At 48.3% G+C, this 17,768-nt stretch overlaps 2 protein-coding genes across 2 annotated transcripts; one reads left to right on the forward strand and one right to left on the reverse strand.

Annotated features, from left to right (window-relative positions):
• Positions 1 to 5,620: 5,620 nt before the first annotated feature.
• Positions 5,621 to 6,392, forward strand: N7471_010644 (RNase H1/viroplasmin domain-containing protein; the record flags this gene model as incomplete). Its single annotated transcript, XM_057283363.1, has 2 exons — positions 5,621 to 5,754; positions 5,804 to 6,392. 2 exons carry the CDS (start codon positions 5,621 to 5,623, stop codon positions 6,390 to 6,392), a joined length of 723 nt encoding a protein of 240 aa, XP_057132342.1.
• Positions 6,393 to 10,743: 4,351 nt separating this feature from the next.
• N7471_010645 (uncharacterized protein) lies at positions 10,744 to 12,159 on the reverse strand (the record flags this gene model as incomplete). The annotated part of the gene is made up of 2 exons (XM_057283364.1): positions 10,744 to 10,909; positions 10,964 to 12,159. 2 exons carry the CDS (start codon positions 12,157 to 12,159, stop codon positions 10,744 to 10,746), a joined length of 1,362 nt encoding a protein of 453 aa, XP_057132343.1.
• Between the last annotated feature and the right edge of the window lie 5,609 nt (positions 12,160 to 17,768).

Below are 17,768 nucleotides of genomic sequence, written 5' to 3' on the forward strand. Positions count from 1 at the left end.
GGTCTTCTTCTGCGGCCATAGATGGAATAGCCGAGATCCTGTGTGGACTTTGCTTCCTTTTCGATTGGATTGACCGGTGGAAGTGTTTCCTCCACATGCTGAGATGGCGTTTTCAGTCGTTCAGCCAAGTCCGGAGGCGATGCAGGTGGCGTAGGCAATGCGCTAGATGGAGGTGGCATCGCTGGTGGAAAGACAGGTGATGGAGGAGCATTGTCCGGGAGGTCGTTGCCTGTTTCCCCCTCGATGAGTGGCGCCACTGGGGTCCTCTCATCGAACTCGACATCACGGGAAAAAACTGTCTTCCCTGAATGAATTTCATACAGCTTGTACTGGTTCGGTTCACAATAACCTAGCAATCGGCACTCGGATGATCTGGGTCCGAGTTTTGCTCGATGCTCTTTCGGGATCAACACCCATGCGCGGGAGGCAATCCGCCGCAGATGCAACAGCGAGGGCGGCTTCCCGTATATGATTTCGTATGGGGTCTTCTTCTGCAAAATCGATGCTGGCGCGCGCAGCTTCAGATAGACCACCGTGTCCAAGAGCTCGGTCCACCAGGAAGGAGGAAGTTTCGCATCGGACAGGAGCGTGTTGATCCGCTCCCGGATAGTGCGATTCGTGCGTTCGGCCAGACCATTCTGCCCTTTGCAGTATGGCGGCGAGGTGTCAAACTCGACTCCCTGGGACTCGAGGTGTGTTCCGACGGGCAAGTATTCTCTCCCATTGTCGGTGAGGAACCTCTTGATCTGGGCGCCGAACTGTCGGTGCACCCAGGCCTCAAATTGTCGGAACTTCTGGAGCGCTTCATGCTTCCATCTCATGGCATATGCCCACGAGCCACGAGAGTAATCGTCAGTAAAGGTGATCACGTACCTGGAGCCATCTTTGGCAATCGGCATCTCCATGATGTCCGAATGGATCATTTCGAAAATTCTCGTTGAATGCAGACGTGGCCGTCTTGCACGGGAGTTCCTCTTCTGATGCTGCTTACCCGACATACACGCTGGGCACTGCGGCGTTGCCAGCAGCTGCGCCTGCGTTAGCGGTCGGTACGGAGTGCCGGTCTGCCGGAGGACCACCCTCAAGTCTCCCCGGTTCAGATGTCCCATCCGAGCGTGCCACAACGCTTCGGAGGCCTGGTCCACTCCTTTGCACGCATCTTCTTCGAGTATCACAGCTTCACCAACGAGTTCAGAGGTTGACGTTGCGCATTCTGCGTCACTTGACTCCTGAGGGCCGTCGACGTCCATGGCCACCGCCTGCGGTTCCAGGGAATCTGCATGGCCATAGGCCGCCGGCGCCCTCGCCAGTTGGACTTGCTCTCGGAATCTTTTGCTCACATGGCACCGCAGGATCAACAGATCCTCCTCCGCATGGTAGGCGGTCCCCACGGTCCGTCCTCGGCGTTGCACAAAGACGTTCTGCGGGTGCGCCACCACCGAGTAGCGGTCTCGCAATAACTTCGGCACACTGATCAGGTTCATCCCGACGCGTGGCGCAAAGTACACATTCTTCAACACCAGGGGTTGGTTGAACTTCCCCCGGAGCGTGAGCTTCACCGTACCAATCCCTTCGGCTTCCACTGGATCGCCCGCCGTGTCCAACATCTCGCGGTGGGGCCGCAGACTGCTGAAGCAGCTCCAGTCCCAGCAGATGTGGCTGGTGGCGGCCGAGTCCAGGATCCACCGGGGTTGCGGTGCGTGGGTATAAAGGGTCGTCACCCTCGCCCTCACGATATTGATCCTCGGTCTCTTGGAAGTCGGCGGGCCCTGCCGATCTTCTGTCTGGCTTGATGGTATATTTTGCATATTATTTCTTGGTGAGCCGGAAGCACTCCGTTCAGCCTTCAGGGCATGGTCCCTAGGCGGGTGTATTTCGCGCTGTTTCTTCCAGCACTCCGCGACCACATGGCCGCGCTTCTTGCAGTAGGTACACTTCTTGGGATTTCTCTGCACTGCATTGATTGACGGTCCTGGGGCTCCCTGCGGGGGCGTGGGAGACTCCTTTTTCCGGACCGTCTGCTCGGCGTTGGACAGCCGATTTCCGATAGTGGTCGGGTTGACCGGATCCTTGTCATTCTGGATCGCATCCACAACCAGGATGTATTCCGGTCCGATCTGCGTGAGCAGGATCGCAATATGTGTCTTGTCACCGATTGATCCTGGAGTAATGGCATTCAATCGATGTACGAGCAGCCGTACGCGATCAACAAAATCACGCGCACTGGCGCATCGTTCGCCGGTTGTTTCGCGAAGTTGGGCAAACAATTCGCAGAAAGTGGCGAGTTCCATCCGCCGGTATCGTCCTTCAAGTTCATTCCAGAGGTCACGGGACGTCTCCAGTCCCGCGACATGAATGCTGATGTGGGGGGACAGGTACCGGAAGATGGTGTGGTAGGCCTCGGCTTCGCGGCGCGACCATTCACGGTGGCGCTCGAATGCCTGGACCTCCACTTCGAGGCGCGCTTCAATGGCTCGCTGTCTCACCGCCCCGTTAAGGTGGGGCTCCACCAAGGGGTGGATATCTGCCGTAATGGGTTCGGCGTACTTGAATAGACAGTCGGGACGCTGAAGGTCGCCCGACACTACATCCCAGACCTGCCTTGCTTTGAGATAGGAGGTCATGAGACGTTTCCAGGTCGCGAAGTTGTCACTTCCTGTCAGAGGCTCGATGGCCGTGACAGCTCGGTCGGGCGAGTCATGGACCAGAGCAGACATAGTGAGGATAGTGAAAGCGGGGTAGATATATAATCAAGATGGTCAAGATGATTCTCGGATGAGTAGAAACGGCACCCGAGAGGTTGCTCCCGGGCTCATAACCTGTTGTAGTTCAGAGGAATAATTGATTATTATTTCAGAGGGAAACATGAGTCTATATATACAACGAGAAGATCAAGTTGATTTCCAATCAACTTGATTCTTCGCATAGATAAGTCGGGATTAATTCCGATGATGCGGTTTGGTTCCTGATCTGCATCAGCCTCATATCACAACAGGCCCGTCTGCCTCCCTTGCTATACGAACAAATTCTCGTCGCATCTCAGGGTTAAAAAGGGTGTTTTTTTAGCCTGTAATTGATGCGGATGCCATGAATCCAACTTTGCCATCTTGGTCAATCAAGATGGTGGCATAATGACGCTGTAGGATCATTGTTAGTTCACCACCGAGTGTCTGAGAAGAAATCGTCCTTCTCACAATACATGATATTTGCTGAGAAGAGCTACTATCTGCTTTAAGAATGCTGTCCGACATGTTGTCTTTGTTTTGAAGGGTGGAAGGATGTCGATGAAAAAGCGCGACTGGCAGATTGCGAGAAGCTTACAAGGCTTTATCAATAGACCGCAAGTACTCATACAGAGATGGCCTCGTGAGAGTTCCTGGCCTGATCTGATTAATCTTTTTGTGGTTCTATTTCTTCATTTCAACCATTCCCAGCCGGCTAATCATTTATTGCGCCCTGCCCTCCTTCCTATTTGAATGGCACAGAGCTTTATGATGATCGTTTACGAAGAGTCAGTGCTAGGCGACCGCAAGGCTCTGCGTTATAACAATAATTTTCAGGCATACGCAGTCTGGTGCCAGGGGAGCAAGTACTGCCCCGGATCGTAGAAGACAGAGAGACATCGACGAAATCATAGGTACCGGCAAGCAGCTGGACCTTGAGAGGCTCCATGAGCCTGAGACATTGCTACATCGATTCCTTGTCCTTTGTAGTCAATCAAACTGATAGGCGTACACTAATTTTATTGTATGTCACAGCGATATATCCTAGGAGCATTCGTATCATTCCGAGGCTGTATAACTGGCCAATGGCTCGAAGCATTACACGTGGCTATGCACGGTAGAAGCCAGTAAGACCTGTCCATCACATGCATAAGCGCCTGGGAGCAATTCGTGTACAATAGCTTCTTGCGACCAGTGAAGGAGTTCGAAAATACCAAGTGAGCGTGATAGTGATATGCAGAGGCACTGGCCCCTTTTCTGCATGTCTATCACATTGAGTTTCCTGCCAACCACTAGATGTGGCGCTAAACAAAACCAATTCTGATGGTTCCGCGCGGAACCGTCAGAACTGTTTTGGATTGCACCCCGTAACCTGCCATACGACTTGAACACTGCTGTCTTGGTCCCTTGGTTGTTCTTTCCAGAAAAACATCCCCGCGCTCATTTTCACTCATCCTTGAGCCTACCATGGCGAACCAGCAAAAGAAAGGACAAGGTCCATCCGATTTGAAGAGGCTGACGAATGGCGAAGTTATTGAGTCCTTGGAAACTCTACCCCATGGGGGTGGGAGGAGTCACCGTGACTCGGATTAGGGTCTGGGAGTTAACTATGGGAAAGAAAAAGTGGGCCCACGGCCACTCGCTTTAATTTTGATGCCCCCACTCGTTCTAGTATTTGGCGTCAGATCATGCTCAAACTGTACAAAGTTATATTCCCAGTAGTAGATTTTGTAAATCTCCGTTTTAAAGTCCGTTGAGCCAGGTTTGGTGGAGCTATTTCTTATTGAAAATTTGGAGGATTCCATAGTTTTTCCATGATTCTCGATGTCTAGAGTCCCGTACATGAGACTCCTGGATGGACTTGAAATTTTCAGGGCAAACACAATGTAGCAAACAAATCGTGTATGTAGCAAGAGGACTTCTTTCGGGAATTGACCGAAGATCTATGAACAGCGCTTAATGATATGGTCGGCGGTGTGGATGGGAGAGTTTCAATTTGCACCCGCAGCGCTCGGACTTCCTCATGTAGCTTCTCATTCTGGTTGCGGATGATGTTCTGATCATGCTTGACCTCCTCTAGGTCAGCGTTGGTGGATTCGATGAGCGTGGTTTAAACTGAGAAGCTGGAGTGGGTTTCTTGGGTGTTTGTGGGAAGGGGTTCGGGCCCTCCCGTAGGTGGGTCCGTCATCGGTGCGGGGTTAGCTCCCGCTCGGCACGCAACCACAACTAATATATTTTGACAGTCGATCGAGAATGATGCGATCCACGCCTCGAAGTGTTCTCTCCAACGGGTACCGAGTCCCGAATTCGGAGAGATAGAGGATGGATCGAAATTAGTTTCACCACTTGCACAAAGATATTCTTTCTCAGGCCCTGTTTTGAAATTCGGCCAATCAACGCCTTCAAACTAGTATAGTAGCGCCGCAGACCCCCACTCAGCAACCAAGGCCGTCCATTGACATACCGACACGTTTCGTCAGCTCATCGATAAATATGTCAGTCAATTGCCTTCCGAAATTCGTCAGCTGTCCGCGGGACTACAACCTATCTTCCCCGTAATGTCGTTCACATTCATGTAAAATCAGGCTTCTTCCACGCTCTCGGCTTTCATTACTCGAACCAAATATACAGAGCAATAATTTCACAGTCGAGTATTTGACAGATTGGCCTGCTCATGGCTCCACAACTCCGCCAAAAGAAAGGGCTCTACGCCGTCTATGACTGTCGCGTTGACAAGCCTGCCATATATTCTTCTTGGTAACTATGAGCCCAACATAGAAAGCGAGGAATGACTTTTAACTTTCGAATGGTCTAGGAGTCAAGTGCAACCGAGAGTGATAGGTTGCGACAGCGCCGATCACGAGCGATTCGACAACCTCAATAATGCCTGCGCCGCAATGGAATCAAAAGGCATCAAGGACTTCGATGATTTTACCAAAAATGCACCCGAGAGAAAGGCCAGGCCATCGAAAAATGTCAAATACTACGCTGTTGCAGGTGGCGAGTCTACTGGGGTTTTCACTCATTGGGAGTAAGTCTCCTTCTTTCAATGACTAGAACCTGTCCACTCACAGGAATAGTGAGGCTGAAAAAGCGAGCAAAGGAACCATTGCGTGCCATGAGCGTTTTAACACCAAGAAAGAAGCAGAGGATTTTATCGAGAGCTGGAAAGATGCATACGCTGATGTTTGGCGAGGGGAAATCAGACAGTCGTTGGACAATGGATGGAGACCTCGTGATATGAAGTTGAACATTGGATCAATTCTGTGCAAAGAAGACGGCAACAATGTGACGGAAGATCGCAATAAGGCGCCCAAAAATAAGGTTATTGATAGTGGTGAACAGCCGAAAGTGGGGTTACTGGCTATCAAAGAAGAAAACTCGCAGACAGGAGGTCGTCCGAATTCTGATTCTGATGCCGACGAATTGTCCGCGGATAGCGATTCGCCTATTTCAGAGAATTATCTGCAAAACTCAACTGGCACCCTTGAAGAGGTGAAAGAGTTCATGGTATCAACGAATGTGTCCCCCGGCCTACATCAAGGATTTCAAGAATGCACGGAAGTCAAAAGGAGGGTTAGCCGCAACGGTCTGAGCGAAAAAATTGAGGAGTCTCTTGCAATCCACGAAAACTGCAATCCTTCAGACCTAAAAACTGCACAACGTTAGATATCAATTCATCAACGATTGCTCTGCAATTTTATTAATATGAGTTATAGATTGCCGACTAAACCATGTTGCCGAACCCAGGCCGTTGGAAATAGATACTGACGACTCTATCCAACCCCTGGAAAGCAGTGACAGTCCCACGGCGAAAGTTACAGTAGATTCTACACAGACAGGGGAAATGACAATATTATCATCATGGTGGCTTCGGTTTATGAACATCTACGCCCCACCAGCAGCCGGCTATCAACGTATTTCGTACGCATGCGTGAGTTCTCTTGCGTTTCACACTGAAACCCGCGTTGATATTGTTCTAGGGCTGTGGAGAACTTTCATATCTCGATGTTAGAGAGCTGTCGGCCGGTGGGACTGAGAGGTTCCGGCGAAGACTCCTTAAGAGCGTCGCTGCTGTTAGTAGTCACACACAGATTTTACCTGGTTCAAGTCGACTAGAACCCCCACCTCAGGCACATTTGAATCTCAGCTTGAGCTCAAGCCTGCCCAGCCGAAATGCGGAAAACCCGAGGGTCCCACATCGTTGGTCATCTCTATCTTCTCAGCCTGAGGATACCGAAGCTGGCAGCACAAATTTCCAGAATCAGGATCCTCAATTCGTTCTCTTGTGTATGAACACGAAGAACTCAACTGTGTTGGTCCATGTTGAAGTCGGTTCTTTAACCAACGACCAATACTTTTTTCAGCAAGTGTATCAGGAGTACCAGACACTTCGTCATAAACATGAATTCAGGCTTTCAATGATAATACCATTGTGGATGCACACCTTCTTTCGTGCGGCTTCTACGTGGCTGACACGGCTCCCATTATTGTCGAGGCCCTTTCATTTCCCTTCCATACTTCGCTCTATCCTTCCTGAAATGCACAGGAGGATTATTGCAGCTGGCTTTCCATACTTTTTTTGGATATGTGGCTTCTGTCTCGTTGAACTTTTTCCATATTCCGAATTGAGTTCAGTTACTACGTTAGCTTTTACTGCTCAGGTACGGAAATGCTCCTAGGGAAAAATTCCGAGTATTTAGATGGACCTCCGAACTATCTCGCTTAAACAACTAAGCATCTAACAAGACAGCCCTTGGCCCCATAGTCCAGAATCCTTTACTTTGCTGAGCCTTCTCGACTCTCGCCTGGCTCTCATGATATACTCCGGAAACCGCTGTGAGCTTGTCTTGCGGTTTGCAGTCTCGAACACTAAATATCCAATTAGTTAGTTTCTGCATCGGAACCTGACAAAAGCTCTATTATATACCTCTCTAATGCCTTATGTGCAAAATCGAGGCCTAGAAGGCAGGTCACAAGCTCATGAAGAGGCGTAACATGCTCTTGCTCTTGCGTTATGAAGTGTTCCACTCTGTCACTTGTCCACATGAAGAGGTAAAGGAGCGCTAGATAATCACTCTCGATATCCTTGCCAATCAAGCTTTTCCAGTCTTGGATGTCTTTTATCTGAGAAGAAAGTCGATTGAGGCATGTTGTTAGATCAAGATGCGCTGGGTTTTGGCCGACAACAGCTTGCAACTCAGAAATTTTGCGCCGAGTATCTTCCAGACAAGAACTCAGAATATTATTGTCCGTAGGTCCAGAATTAATGCCATCCCCTTCATCTGATAAGGAGCTCCTAGGGGTGGAAGATTGAAGGGTAGGGGAATCAGGGGGCTCGCGCTGCCCACTTGGGATCCCATTCATGCGGAATCTGCTCGTTGGAACATTATATCCTACCTGAAAGCCAGGAATATTGATGCTGTAAAATTTCGAATTGATTCGCTCCCCCGGCTTAGGGGGGGGGGGGGGGGTTGGAGTTCGAAGCTGAATATTCAACTTTAAGATCACCCGATCGGGTGGAAAGGTACTAAACCGGTAGCTTTGAAGCTATTTCTAATTGCCCCGTTTAAAAGCTTCAATTCGTGCTTCTGGGTATGCGTCAATGAAGTCAAGTTTGTCGATAGAGTGGATCCCGTTCCGCATCTTCGTTTCAACTGTCTGACCGTAGGACCGTTTTAAGACCGCAAAACAGCCAACATCGAGAGGTCGTAAAAGAATGGATGAATGTGCAGGCATACAAATCGGTATCGCCTTATTTTTCTCGCAAATTTCATCAAATTTCGGCGTTAAATGACTTCCATGCCCGTCAAGTATTAAAAGCCGATACCCCCCTCTTCGTGCGTGAAGAAGTATTAGTAATAAAGAGCTTTTCAAGCCAGCAAAGTCCAATTTCATTAAATGTCCAACCATTAGGGCTTACTTCAAAGCGCCAATCTTCCGGAAGGCCATCGAACCAGGATTTAAGGAAGACCTTTCCTTTAAAAATCACACACGGAGGAAGCACCCAGCCAGACGCACCCGTACACTCAATCACCGTCACCCATTCTCGATTATCCTGTTGTAAAAGTGCTCTCTTTGTGATTACCTTCGTAGTTGGTATCAATCCCATAGCAAAACCAGTCTCGTCAAAGTTATAGATATCATCAGGGTCAATTCCAAATTGAAGGATCGTTTTTTGAACCAAATCAAACCACTCCCTAATGATTCTCGGGTCTTCACACTTCGCGCGCTCGTAGTTATACCGTTTCGAAAATCGGGAGGGGAGGAGAGGGTGCCTTTTAACAAAATTCGTCATCCAGTTTTCGCCGACCGAAGTAACCGGGGTGGTTTCACGTTGTTAAAGAAGTAGATTAGCCATCTCTCGGACGGTAGAAGGCCGGGGGCTGATCCACGAGAATTCATAGAGAGTATCCATTTTTGAAGTGATTCCTCTTTAATTGCAGTCAATTTATGTGAATTGGCGCGTGTAGTACTTCGTTGAGTATGGCCGGAGAGGCGGTCGCGTAAAGTTGTACGCGGTATATTAAAAGGCGTGCCAGTTCACGAATTGAAGAGATTGCTTGATTCTTAAAAGCCTGGATAGCTAGTAAGATCCTACCCTCTTGCTCTGTGGATTTTCTAGAGCTTTGGGAGCGAATTGGTGGCATGGTGGGTGGTTGAATTGACTAAGTGCTAATTCCTGGACGCGTTTTGGATGGGGTGGGCGGCTCGCTTGTGAAATATGTTAACTCAGAAACGTATTTCACATGCGAGCTTTGTGCACACAAGCGAGTAGTCTTCCGCACGACCCAGTAAAACCCAGACCCAACCCAGACTGGGTTGGGTTTTGGGTCGTGCGGAAGCCTACAAGCGAGCTGCGCAGTCCGATACACATACTAAATGCGATAAATTACAACTGGATATCCTAAGAATACATGTCTATATGAGCTTTTCCTTGTGGTCTAATGCATATTATATACTATTTTGTCAATTGAGGAAGCTTCAGGAAATTTAAGAACTTGATGATAGAGATATATAGTTGTATATTTAGAGGCTTTAAAGATGTAATTTTGATACCATCACAATGCACTCTTTCGATTTATTCAAAATTGATATATACTACCAAAAATACTTATCAATGGCTGTCGGCATTTTAAAAACATAATAAACAGACGTTGGTTGTTGAGATGTGAGTATAGTGTTTCAGCTGCGCAGCTCGGTTTGTGTGCGCAGCTCGCTCGCATGTGAAATACGTTTGCGTATTACGTAAATCTTCAAATATGGCGGCCTTTTGTTTTTTTTTTTTGGCTAGCGTCGAATCACCCGCGAGAGGACTTCTGATTGTGTATCTTACTCGGACACGTCCAAACTACAGTCTGTGTAGAGGCAGACGTATAACAGGACACGGCATGCATAAAATCTTGGCTGACCAACAACCCTAAATGGTATGTAATCAGATATATGCCCGGAAGACACATGGATCTAACGCAATAATGCCCATTTCGAAGTGGCCCCCTCTTTGGCAGCACAATTAGCCAAGGTAGATGCATGCATCAAGATGCAGCGTTCGCCTGGCCAGTCATCTAGGTTGCCGCCGAAGTTTGTCAAGCCGAGACAGCCATTTGGTCCCGGCTGCCAGCTGCCAAACAGTCACTTTCAACTATTCATCAACCTATACTCCGACCCGAGTTTAGCTCGGATATCCATCCGATCGCAAAGAAGAGGCCAACAACATAGGATGCCCGGTCTAGCTAGATGTCGGTTGAATATTGAGAAATAATGGCAGTTTGGACTTGGACGCTGGAATATGCAATTGATATCCAACTTTGCAAGGCATGCCGCAGCCTAGGCGGGCGCTAGCCTTGGATCTAAACTCTTAAGTTCACTCCATATTATCTACACCAATAAAACATGAACAAAGTTGACATACATTGCGAAGATTCAACTCAGCCGAGAATCTTAGTTGGGCGACACTTGTATTCTAACCGTACATGCATGTAGGGAAGATGAATCCCAGATTATGCTAAAGGTGAAGGTTCTAAGTACCCAAGCTCTTCGCCATTTCTTCGAACCCCCCAGGATCGCCCTTGCGTGCAGCATCCAAAGAACAAGGCAATTTGGATATGGTTGATAGTATAGAGTTTAACTGGCTCTTACTACCGGCTTTTCCAATATGACGAAACATGTACGCCGCATAGCGGAAGCTAGGAATCATATCGATTAATATTTTGTAAGAGAAGTTTTCGAGAAACACTTACCAATATTGGGCACGTTCGGTTATGGCAGAACGAATTTCGCCATGTTTATCGTTGTAACGCCCTAAGATAACGTGACTCTCAAGTTGTTGGGTAACCCAGCTAGAAATGTCGCATTGAACCCCTTCTTGATTGCTCATAGCGACGGTTTCATTCTGTTCGGCGTTGAAGTATTCATACACCTCGGGAACATCACGACTTGTGACCAAAAGATGAAGAGATGGGCAAGATTCACGCATTTGTTCGATGACCGTTGACACTTTAGTGCTTGTGGCTACACCCAAGCCGTCTATCAGAATGAACGTCCGACCGAACATTTTGACGATTTCAAGCAGGAAACGGCACAGTGAATCTTTTGTGAAGCTTGAATCACGCAGACACTCATGTAGGTGCCTATGCCCGTCACCCAACTGGCCGGAAAGCTGCCAGAGCAGCGAACGTAGCATATCGGCTTCATCTTGCCTTTGTCCCTGCTTTGGGTTGTCATCGAAGAAGAAAGAGGCAACTCCAATTTGCAAAAAACTTCGTCCACCTCTGTGTTGCTGTTCCACATGTTCGAGAGCCGTAGCACAAAGGAAAGATTTGCCGCATCCTTCGGGCCCCTGAACCAAAAGAAAAGAACCGTTCTCTGTCAACCAATCGCCAAATTGTTTGCTCTTAATAAACCACCGTCCCGTTTTAACGATGTCTCGTCCATTCATTGCGTGCCAAAAGATGGCGGGTTCTTCAGGAGACAAAAGCCAACGTCGCACCGCTTCTGTTCTATCCTGTCGGGCGATCATCTCAAGCGTTTGCTTAAGTTGTTGATCAGAACGTTCGTGTAACTTGTAATAAAAGTGAAAACCTGCAGCGGCAACGGCTCTTTCGAGGTCTTCTGTTAAGCTTTCCCATGAATTCCGGTCACTGAAAAAGGGATATTGCCACAAACTGTGTATGTACCCTTCAGGCTCGCTGGCGTTTTCCAGTTTGCTCTCTAACCTTCTGACAACAACTTCACACTGGCTGATAATAATATTCTCGAGGACTTGTCGATCATCGTCCGAACTTGTTTGCAAATTTTTTAGGAATTTCTCAAAGTAGAACTTAGAAGCGCGCAGTTTGGCACGTAGCTCTCTCGAGCTCGGTGTTTCCGGTTTCATAAGAAGGACAGAGCGGGTGACGGTCTGTCCCCGTAAGAGCAATTCCGCCGCCTCAGTCATTTCTAAGGAGCTGACGGTTATCGCGGGCACAAGAAGCGAAAACGTAGCCACCAAGCTTGGCTAGGTAAAAAAAGTCTTTTGCAAAGGACCCGGATTTATGCGACCAGATCATTTAAATAGGCGCAGGAGGGAGAGAAAAAGGGGTAAGACGAAACGGATTGGTAAGCTTACCACTAACCGGCCGTCACATTGCCTACCAGAATTCCTGACCCTCCAAAGTTTCTTGTGTTGCTTTGCTTTCTCCAGCTCGTCCAGTTATCCAATAATGGTGTAAATATAATTGACCTCAAACCCCCAGAAAAACAATATGGCCGGGTATTTCACAATGTTAGCGTGGTCGTTCCCTCGTTAGTTGATGACATAAATACTGCCATTTTTTAAACAAAAATAAACGGCAGCACGTGATGACACGCACTTTACGTGAGGGAATTAGATGAGCATACGATGATATCGTGAACTTGGGTGAAGGAAATTCTAGGGGTGGATTTCAAATAATCTGGATAGTCCGGCATGCGACCTGCAAAGCATTTTGCAGCCATCCAGTTCTCAAACGAATCCGGTCATCTGGCACTGCAAATTCGCTTATCCTGACGAAGTTCGGAAACTCTATATATAACTTACGAGTGTTGGGAAAAGGAAAGGCTACTGAGGATCAGCTGATTCAGCTAGATTATGAAGAAGAGATTCCTGTCTAACGAAGAGAACCTGCAGTCCAGTGGACTATGATAGGCCACGTGACTTAAGTTGATGGCAGACTGCCGTAGTACACTAGTCGCAAAGTGGGAAAGGCTTGACGGATGTCCACGCGTCTTGACTCATCAAGGTCACCAGCCGAATTGCGACTCTGCAGGATTTTGCTGTATATAACTGTCCAAATAAGGCAGCCTTGCTTTCAAAATTAGACAATACACCTTTTACATATTTTTCCCAACCTCTTCCCTCCTGATCAGGCTCCCGTGACAGACTTTGTCGTCGAGAATCTATCATGTCATTGGCAATTCTTCCCACTAAGTTAGACTTCCGCAGAGCCCATAAAGCCCAAAGCCCAACCCAGCCCAACCCCCAAATGGGTTGGGTTTGGGCCCAATTCTCGGGCCCACCGATGGGCCGTGGGCCTATAGTAAGGGCCCATGAGGCTTTTGGGGGGGGCCCATTGGGCCCCAAACAGTGCAAACATGCCAATTCTTGGCATTTGCATAAGTGATGTAGAATTTCCTAGTATTTTTGAGTATTCAAATTACCGTCTGAGGCCCCAATTGACTGAGTTCTCATGAGAATCGACTGAATTCACTGTTTAATGAGATTGATAAGATCAACTGACGAGATCGATCGATTAGATATTAGTGGAGGTTAAACTATCTACATGGATCTAATAACGTTCATACAAATCATCCTCAACATGCTTCCTCTTCCTCCCCGATGTCCGTACCTGAGACGGTGCAGCAGTGGATCTGATAGTAGCATCGTCATCGTCAACCCCATCGTCATCGTCATCGTCAACATCGATCAGATCCCCAGACCCAGAACCAGGTCCATCACCCTGCTCTTCGGTGTCACTAATCTCTTCAGCATCGACATCATTCGGTTTCTCAACACTTTGTTCTCTCAACACGTCAATCTCATCAGATAAGAGGTCTTCTGCTACCTCCTTTGCCTCCTGGACATCAAGGTCAAACCTTGATGTGCAGAGGAATAGCATCAGCTCTTCAATAGTATCAGAATTCAGTTGACCGCGGCGATAGTGGCAGATATCTCGTGCAGTGTTGAAGAGACGTTCTACCCCAGCGCCCGTTGCGGGGATTGCAAGGACATCCCTTGCAAGTGCAGCAATAGCTGGAAAACGGTATTGATTCTCTCTCCAAAAGGAGAGCGGTTCTGAATCAGTCACATCTATATGAAATTAGTATCAAGTGGAGAGATAGCTATAGAGATAAATATGGAGATAGTTATGGAGATGAATATAGAGATGGCCACGATATGAATAGAATAGTTCAACTTACTACCGTCAAGATACTGCGTCATCTCATCATCCATGACTGGGCCTAGCGTTGATTTAGAGTGAGGCTTCTGTTTTCGAGCCAGGTTACGAAGCAGTGATCTTGATGCCGATCCAGAGGAAGGCCCTTGTGGGCCTTGGGCACTAGTAAGACGTTCCTGGATATGAGTGAGGGCATCTCGGAACGCTACTCGATACTGATCACGGAGTTCTTTGGCATCCACCCAGTCGTCAGAAAGAAAGAACTGGAATCTACTATCTGGTGATAGCATCGTACAAACCGCATAGATATGCCCGCGCATTGTATCAGTCTCTTTGTAGTAGTCACGTAATTTAGCATGGCTAGCTTCGAGAGAGCTGAGTATCTGCTGTTTCCAAAGGACCCTCTTTCGCCGTAGCTGCGTCATTGATTTCTCAAGATGCTCAAAGAGCCTACTGTAGATCAGAAAGACAAGATGCGATGTCACCTCTCGGCTCTTTGAAAGGGCAAGGGTAAAATCAAAGAACGGCTTAGTGAGATATAGAAGGTAGTCAATTTGGCGCCATTGATCATCATTAAGTGCGAAGTCTTTGCAGTTAAACTGATCACAGTACTTTATGATGAAGACGCGGAGTCTTTTTGCCCGGCGTAGCATCAGAAACGTTGAATTCCATCGAGTTCTGACATCCTGGATCGGCATAAGCCCTTGCCCTGGGGGTTGGATAGCAATGAAGGAGTCCCGACGCTGAGAGCTCCCGCGGATATAAAGAGCAAGATACCGTACCTTTTCTAAGGTATGCGAGATATCTTGCTTCTTAGATGCCGCGTTTAACTTTGTAAGGGTGAATTGACTGTCTGTCCATATCTCAGTGGCATCATTCAGTGGGACTGCTTTTAAACGATTAAGCAGTTGGTTCAAACTCAATTGGATCACATGGGCAAGACAGGGGATCCGGATAACATTGATATCATTAGGCAAAGACTGTTGAAGAGTATCAACCAAAGTCTTGTTATTTGATGCGTTGTCAGTGGTCAATCCAAAGACTCGGTGCTTAATACCGTACTCAGTGAGCGTCTTCATAAGCACAGCACTTAGGTTTGCACCCGAATGCGTCCCATGAAGGGGTTTGAAACCGAGCAGCACCTCGCGGTAGACCCAGTCGGCGTCGATAAAATAGCCAGTGATAGCCATAAATGCGTGTCCAAATGGAGATGTCCAACAGTCTAATGCAACTGAGATCTTCGCATGCTCTGGAAGCATCCTAAGTGTATCTTGTTGTCGATCTTTGACACAAGCAGATAGCCGACGTCGAACTGTATCAGCGGAAGGAATGTTCGGGGGGCTTGGGGCGGATTGAGCTCTCGAAATAAGGCGACGGAAGGTTGCATTCTCGACGAGATTAAACGGAAGCCGGTTGATTGTGATGAATCGTAGGGTTTCATTATCCCATGCCTCTTGCGAGAAAGGTTCTTCGGTCGTATCGCCCTAGTCAAATACTAGTGAGTAGTGTTGATTCTTAAGGGATGATACGTCTTTACATACCGTTTGAAGAAACCTAGTTATTCCATCCCTCTGCCGGCGTCCACTTGCAGCCCTTTGACAGGAAGAAGTATTGACATGGCGAATCATCGTTGTCGTACCATGACGACTATCCTTCCTCGAGCTCTCACCTTGTCCAGCCCTCTCCTTCCTAGTAGCGTAAGGGTGTTCAAGAATTGCAGAGCAGTTCTTACACATAACCTTTGCGGTACCATGAACAGAGTGCGCGACTTGGTCAAATTCCTTCCAGATCTTCGCCCGACCATGCTGCGAGTCCCAGTTGATCTTGCTCCGAGATCCGTAGTCAGTCTGCAGCCACCAGTCGGCCCAATCGTTGTGGAGCATCGCGTCGTAAAGGAAATACTGGCCTCTGCCAGGACCGACACGTTGGAAGCGTTCAAGAGGATCTAGGGCGACAGACGAAGGAACAGACGGCTGAACGAACGAGAAGTTGTCAACCTGCCGAGACGAGAAGCTGTCAACCTGCCGAGAGGTAGACGGGGTAGCTGGGCAAACAGAAGGCGTAGCAAAAGACAAGTCGTCTGGCTCAGAGTCGAATAGACTCAACTGAGAGGATCTAAACTCCTGGCTTTGCGACATAATCAGTGACGGTCAATGGATTCAGAGTTGAATGAATGGCTTTAGGGCAATGGCTTCAGGGGAATCAGGGTCAGGGAGGAAGAACTGACCTACCTTCTTGGTGAGAGAACTGCCGACGCGGTAGGCAAACAGAGGATGTAAACAGAGGATCATACTCCATAGTGCCAGTCGACATTGAAACGGAGGGTTATAATACTGGCATCTCATTGGCTAGATAATGCATATTAAGTGGATTCGGCCCATCTAAAGCCCAAGGAAGCCCATAGATAACCCATCTCCCCGCCCATTTTATACTTTGTTCGCCCAAAACATTTCACCCCATGGCTCATGAGATATCTTCAAACCTCTCTTACCTCCGGAATAGCTAGAATATCACGGTTCTGTAAAAAGCAGACGTCGAGAGTAAGAGATTGGCTGTCTTTTGGTATAAGATTCAATGCTGTAAACCTACAATTCATAGATTTGACCCTTAAATTGATAGTTCAACAGAAAGATGTATCTACTACTGTTTAGATGAGATATATATATATGCATATTGACACTTAGTAATTCTCTAAGTGCTTGAATACTACGAAAACTTGGTGAAATTGTAGTTTTTTTGGGTAATTTTAGTAAGCTGTAGTGCCTAGTGTAGCTGCTTTTATCCATGATCTTGATTACCAGGTCGCCGCGGTTGAATCTTGATATCTTGATTCTTGGGGGAGTTGAACCCCCAGATCAGGCATGGTAAAACGTCGGCCCGAGGTATGGGCTTACAGACTGGAACATGCGTGAAAAACAGGCATTAATCATCAGGTTTATGAACGCCAAGACTGTGCTTATGCATGAAATTGGGTTTTGGGGGGGCCCAAAGCCCATGGGGGTTGGGCCTTGGGCCTAAGATCTAGGCCCAATGTTGGGCTTTGCGGAAGTCTAGTCCGGCTCACTGGTAATCCCCCTGGGTATTGACTGGCCGGGACTGCCAACCTGGGACGGGAATATCTCCGATCCCTCGCCGCTTTCACTACCTACCGGGTCGGCTTCAACCGATAATTCCTGCCTGGGACTGCCCACCGCCCGTTCGGATCCCTCGTCGCTGAAAACATTGGCATGCCCGTCGAAATTCTCCTCACGAATCCCACTGATGGCCTGCCGCACTCGGTATCTGGCCGCTTTCCGTAATCGTGCCTGGGCCACCCGACTTCCTAACTGCGCCGCCCGCATCGTGTCCCGGGTCACCCATCGCGCTGGGTCGACCTGCCATATCTCACTGGGGTCGGGTTGGACTTCAAACGGTGTCACTGGCGTATCGTGTATGGGCTCGTCGCTGGAATCTTCTGTGTCGCTCTCACTGCCTTCGACCATGCTATCTATGTCGGTATCCATATCGACTACCACGTCAACCCTGGCCGGACTCGCCGTGCCGGCTATCTCCTCCTCGTGCGCCAGCCAATCCGGATCACATCCATCACACATCTGCTCCGCTTGGCCGTGATCGCCGCAATGACTTCGTC

Source organism: Penicillium samsonianum (genome assembly GCF_028829775.1).
Source record: "Penicillium samsonianum strain IBT 33392 chromosome Unknown utg000006l_segment0_segment0, whole genome shotgun sequence".
NCBI classification, from domain to species: Eukaryota; Fungi; Ascomycota; class Eurotiomycetes; order Eurotiales; family Aspergillaceae; genus Penicillium; species Penicillium samsonianum.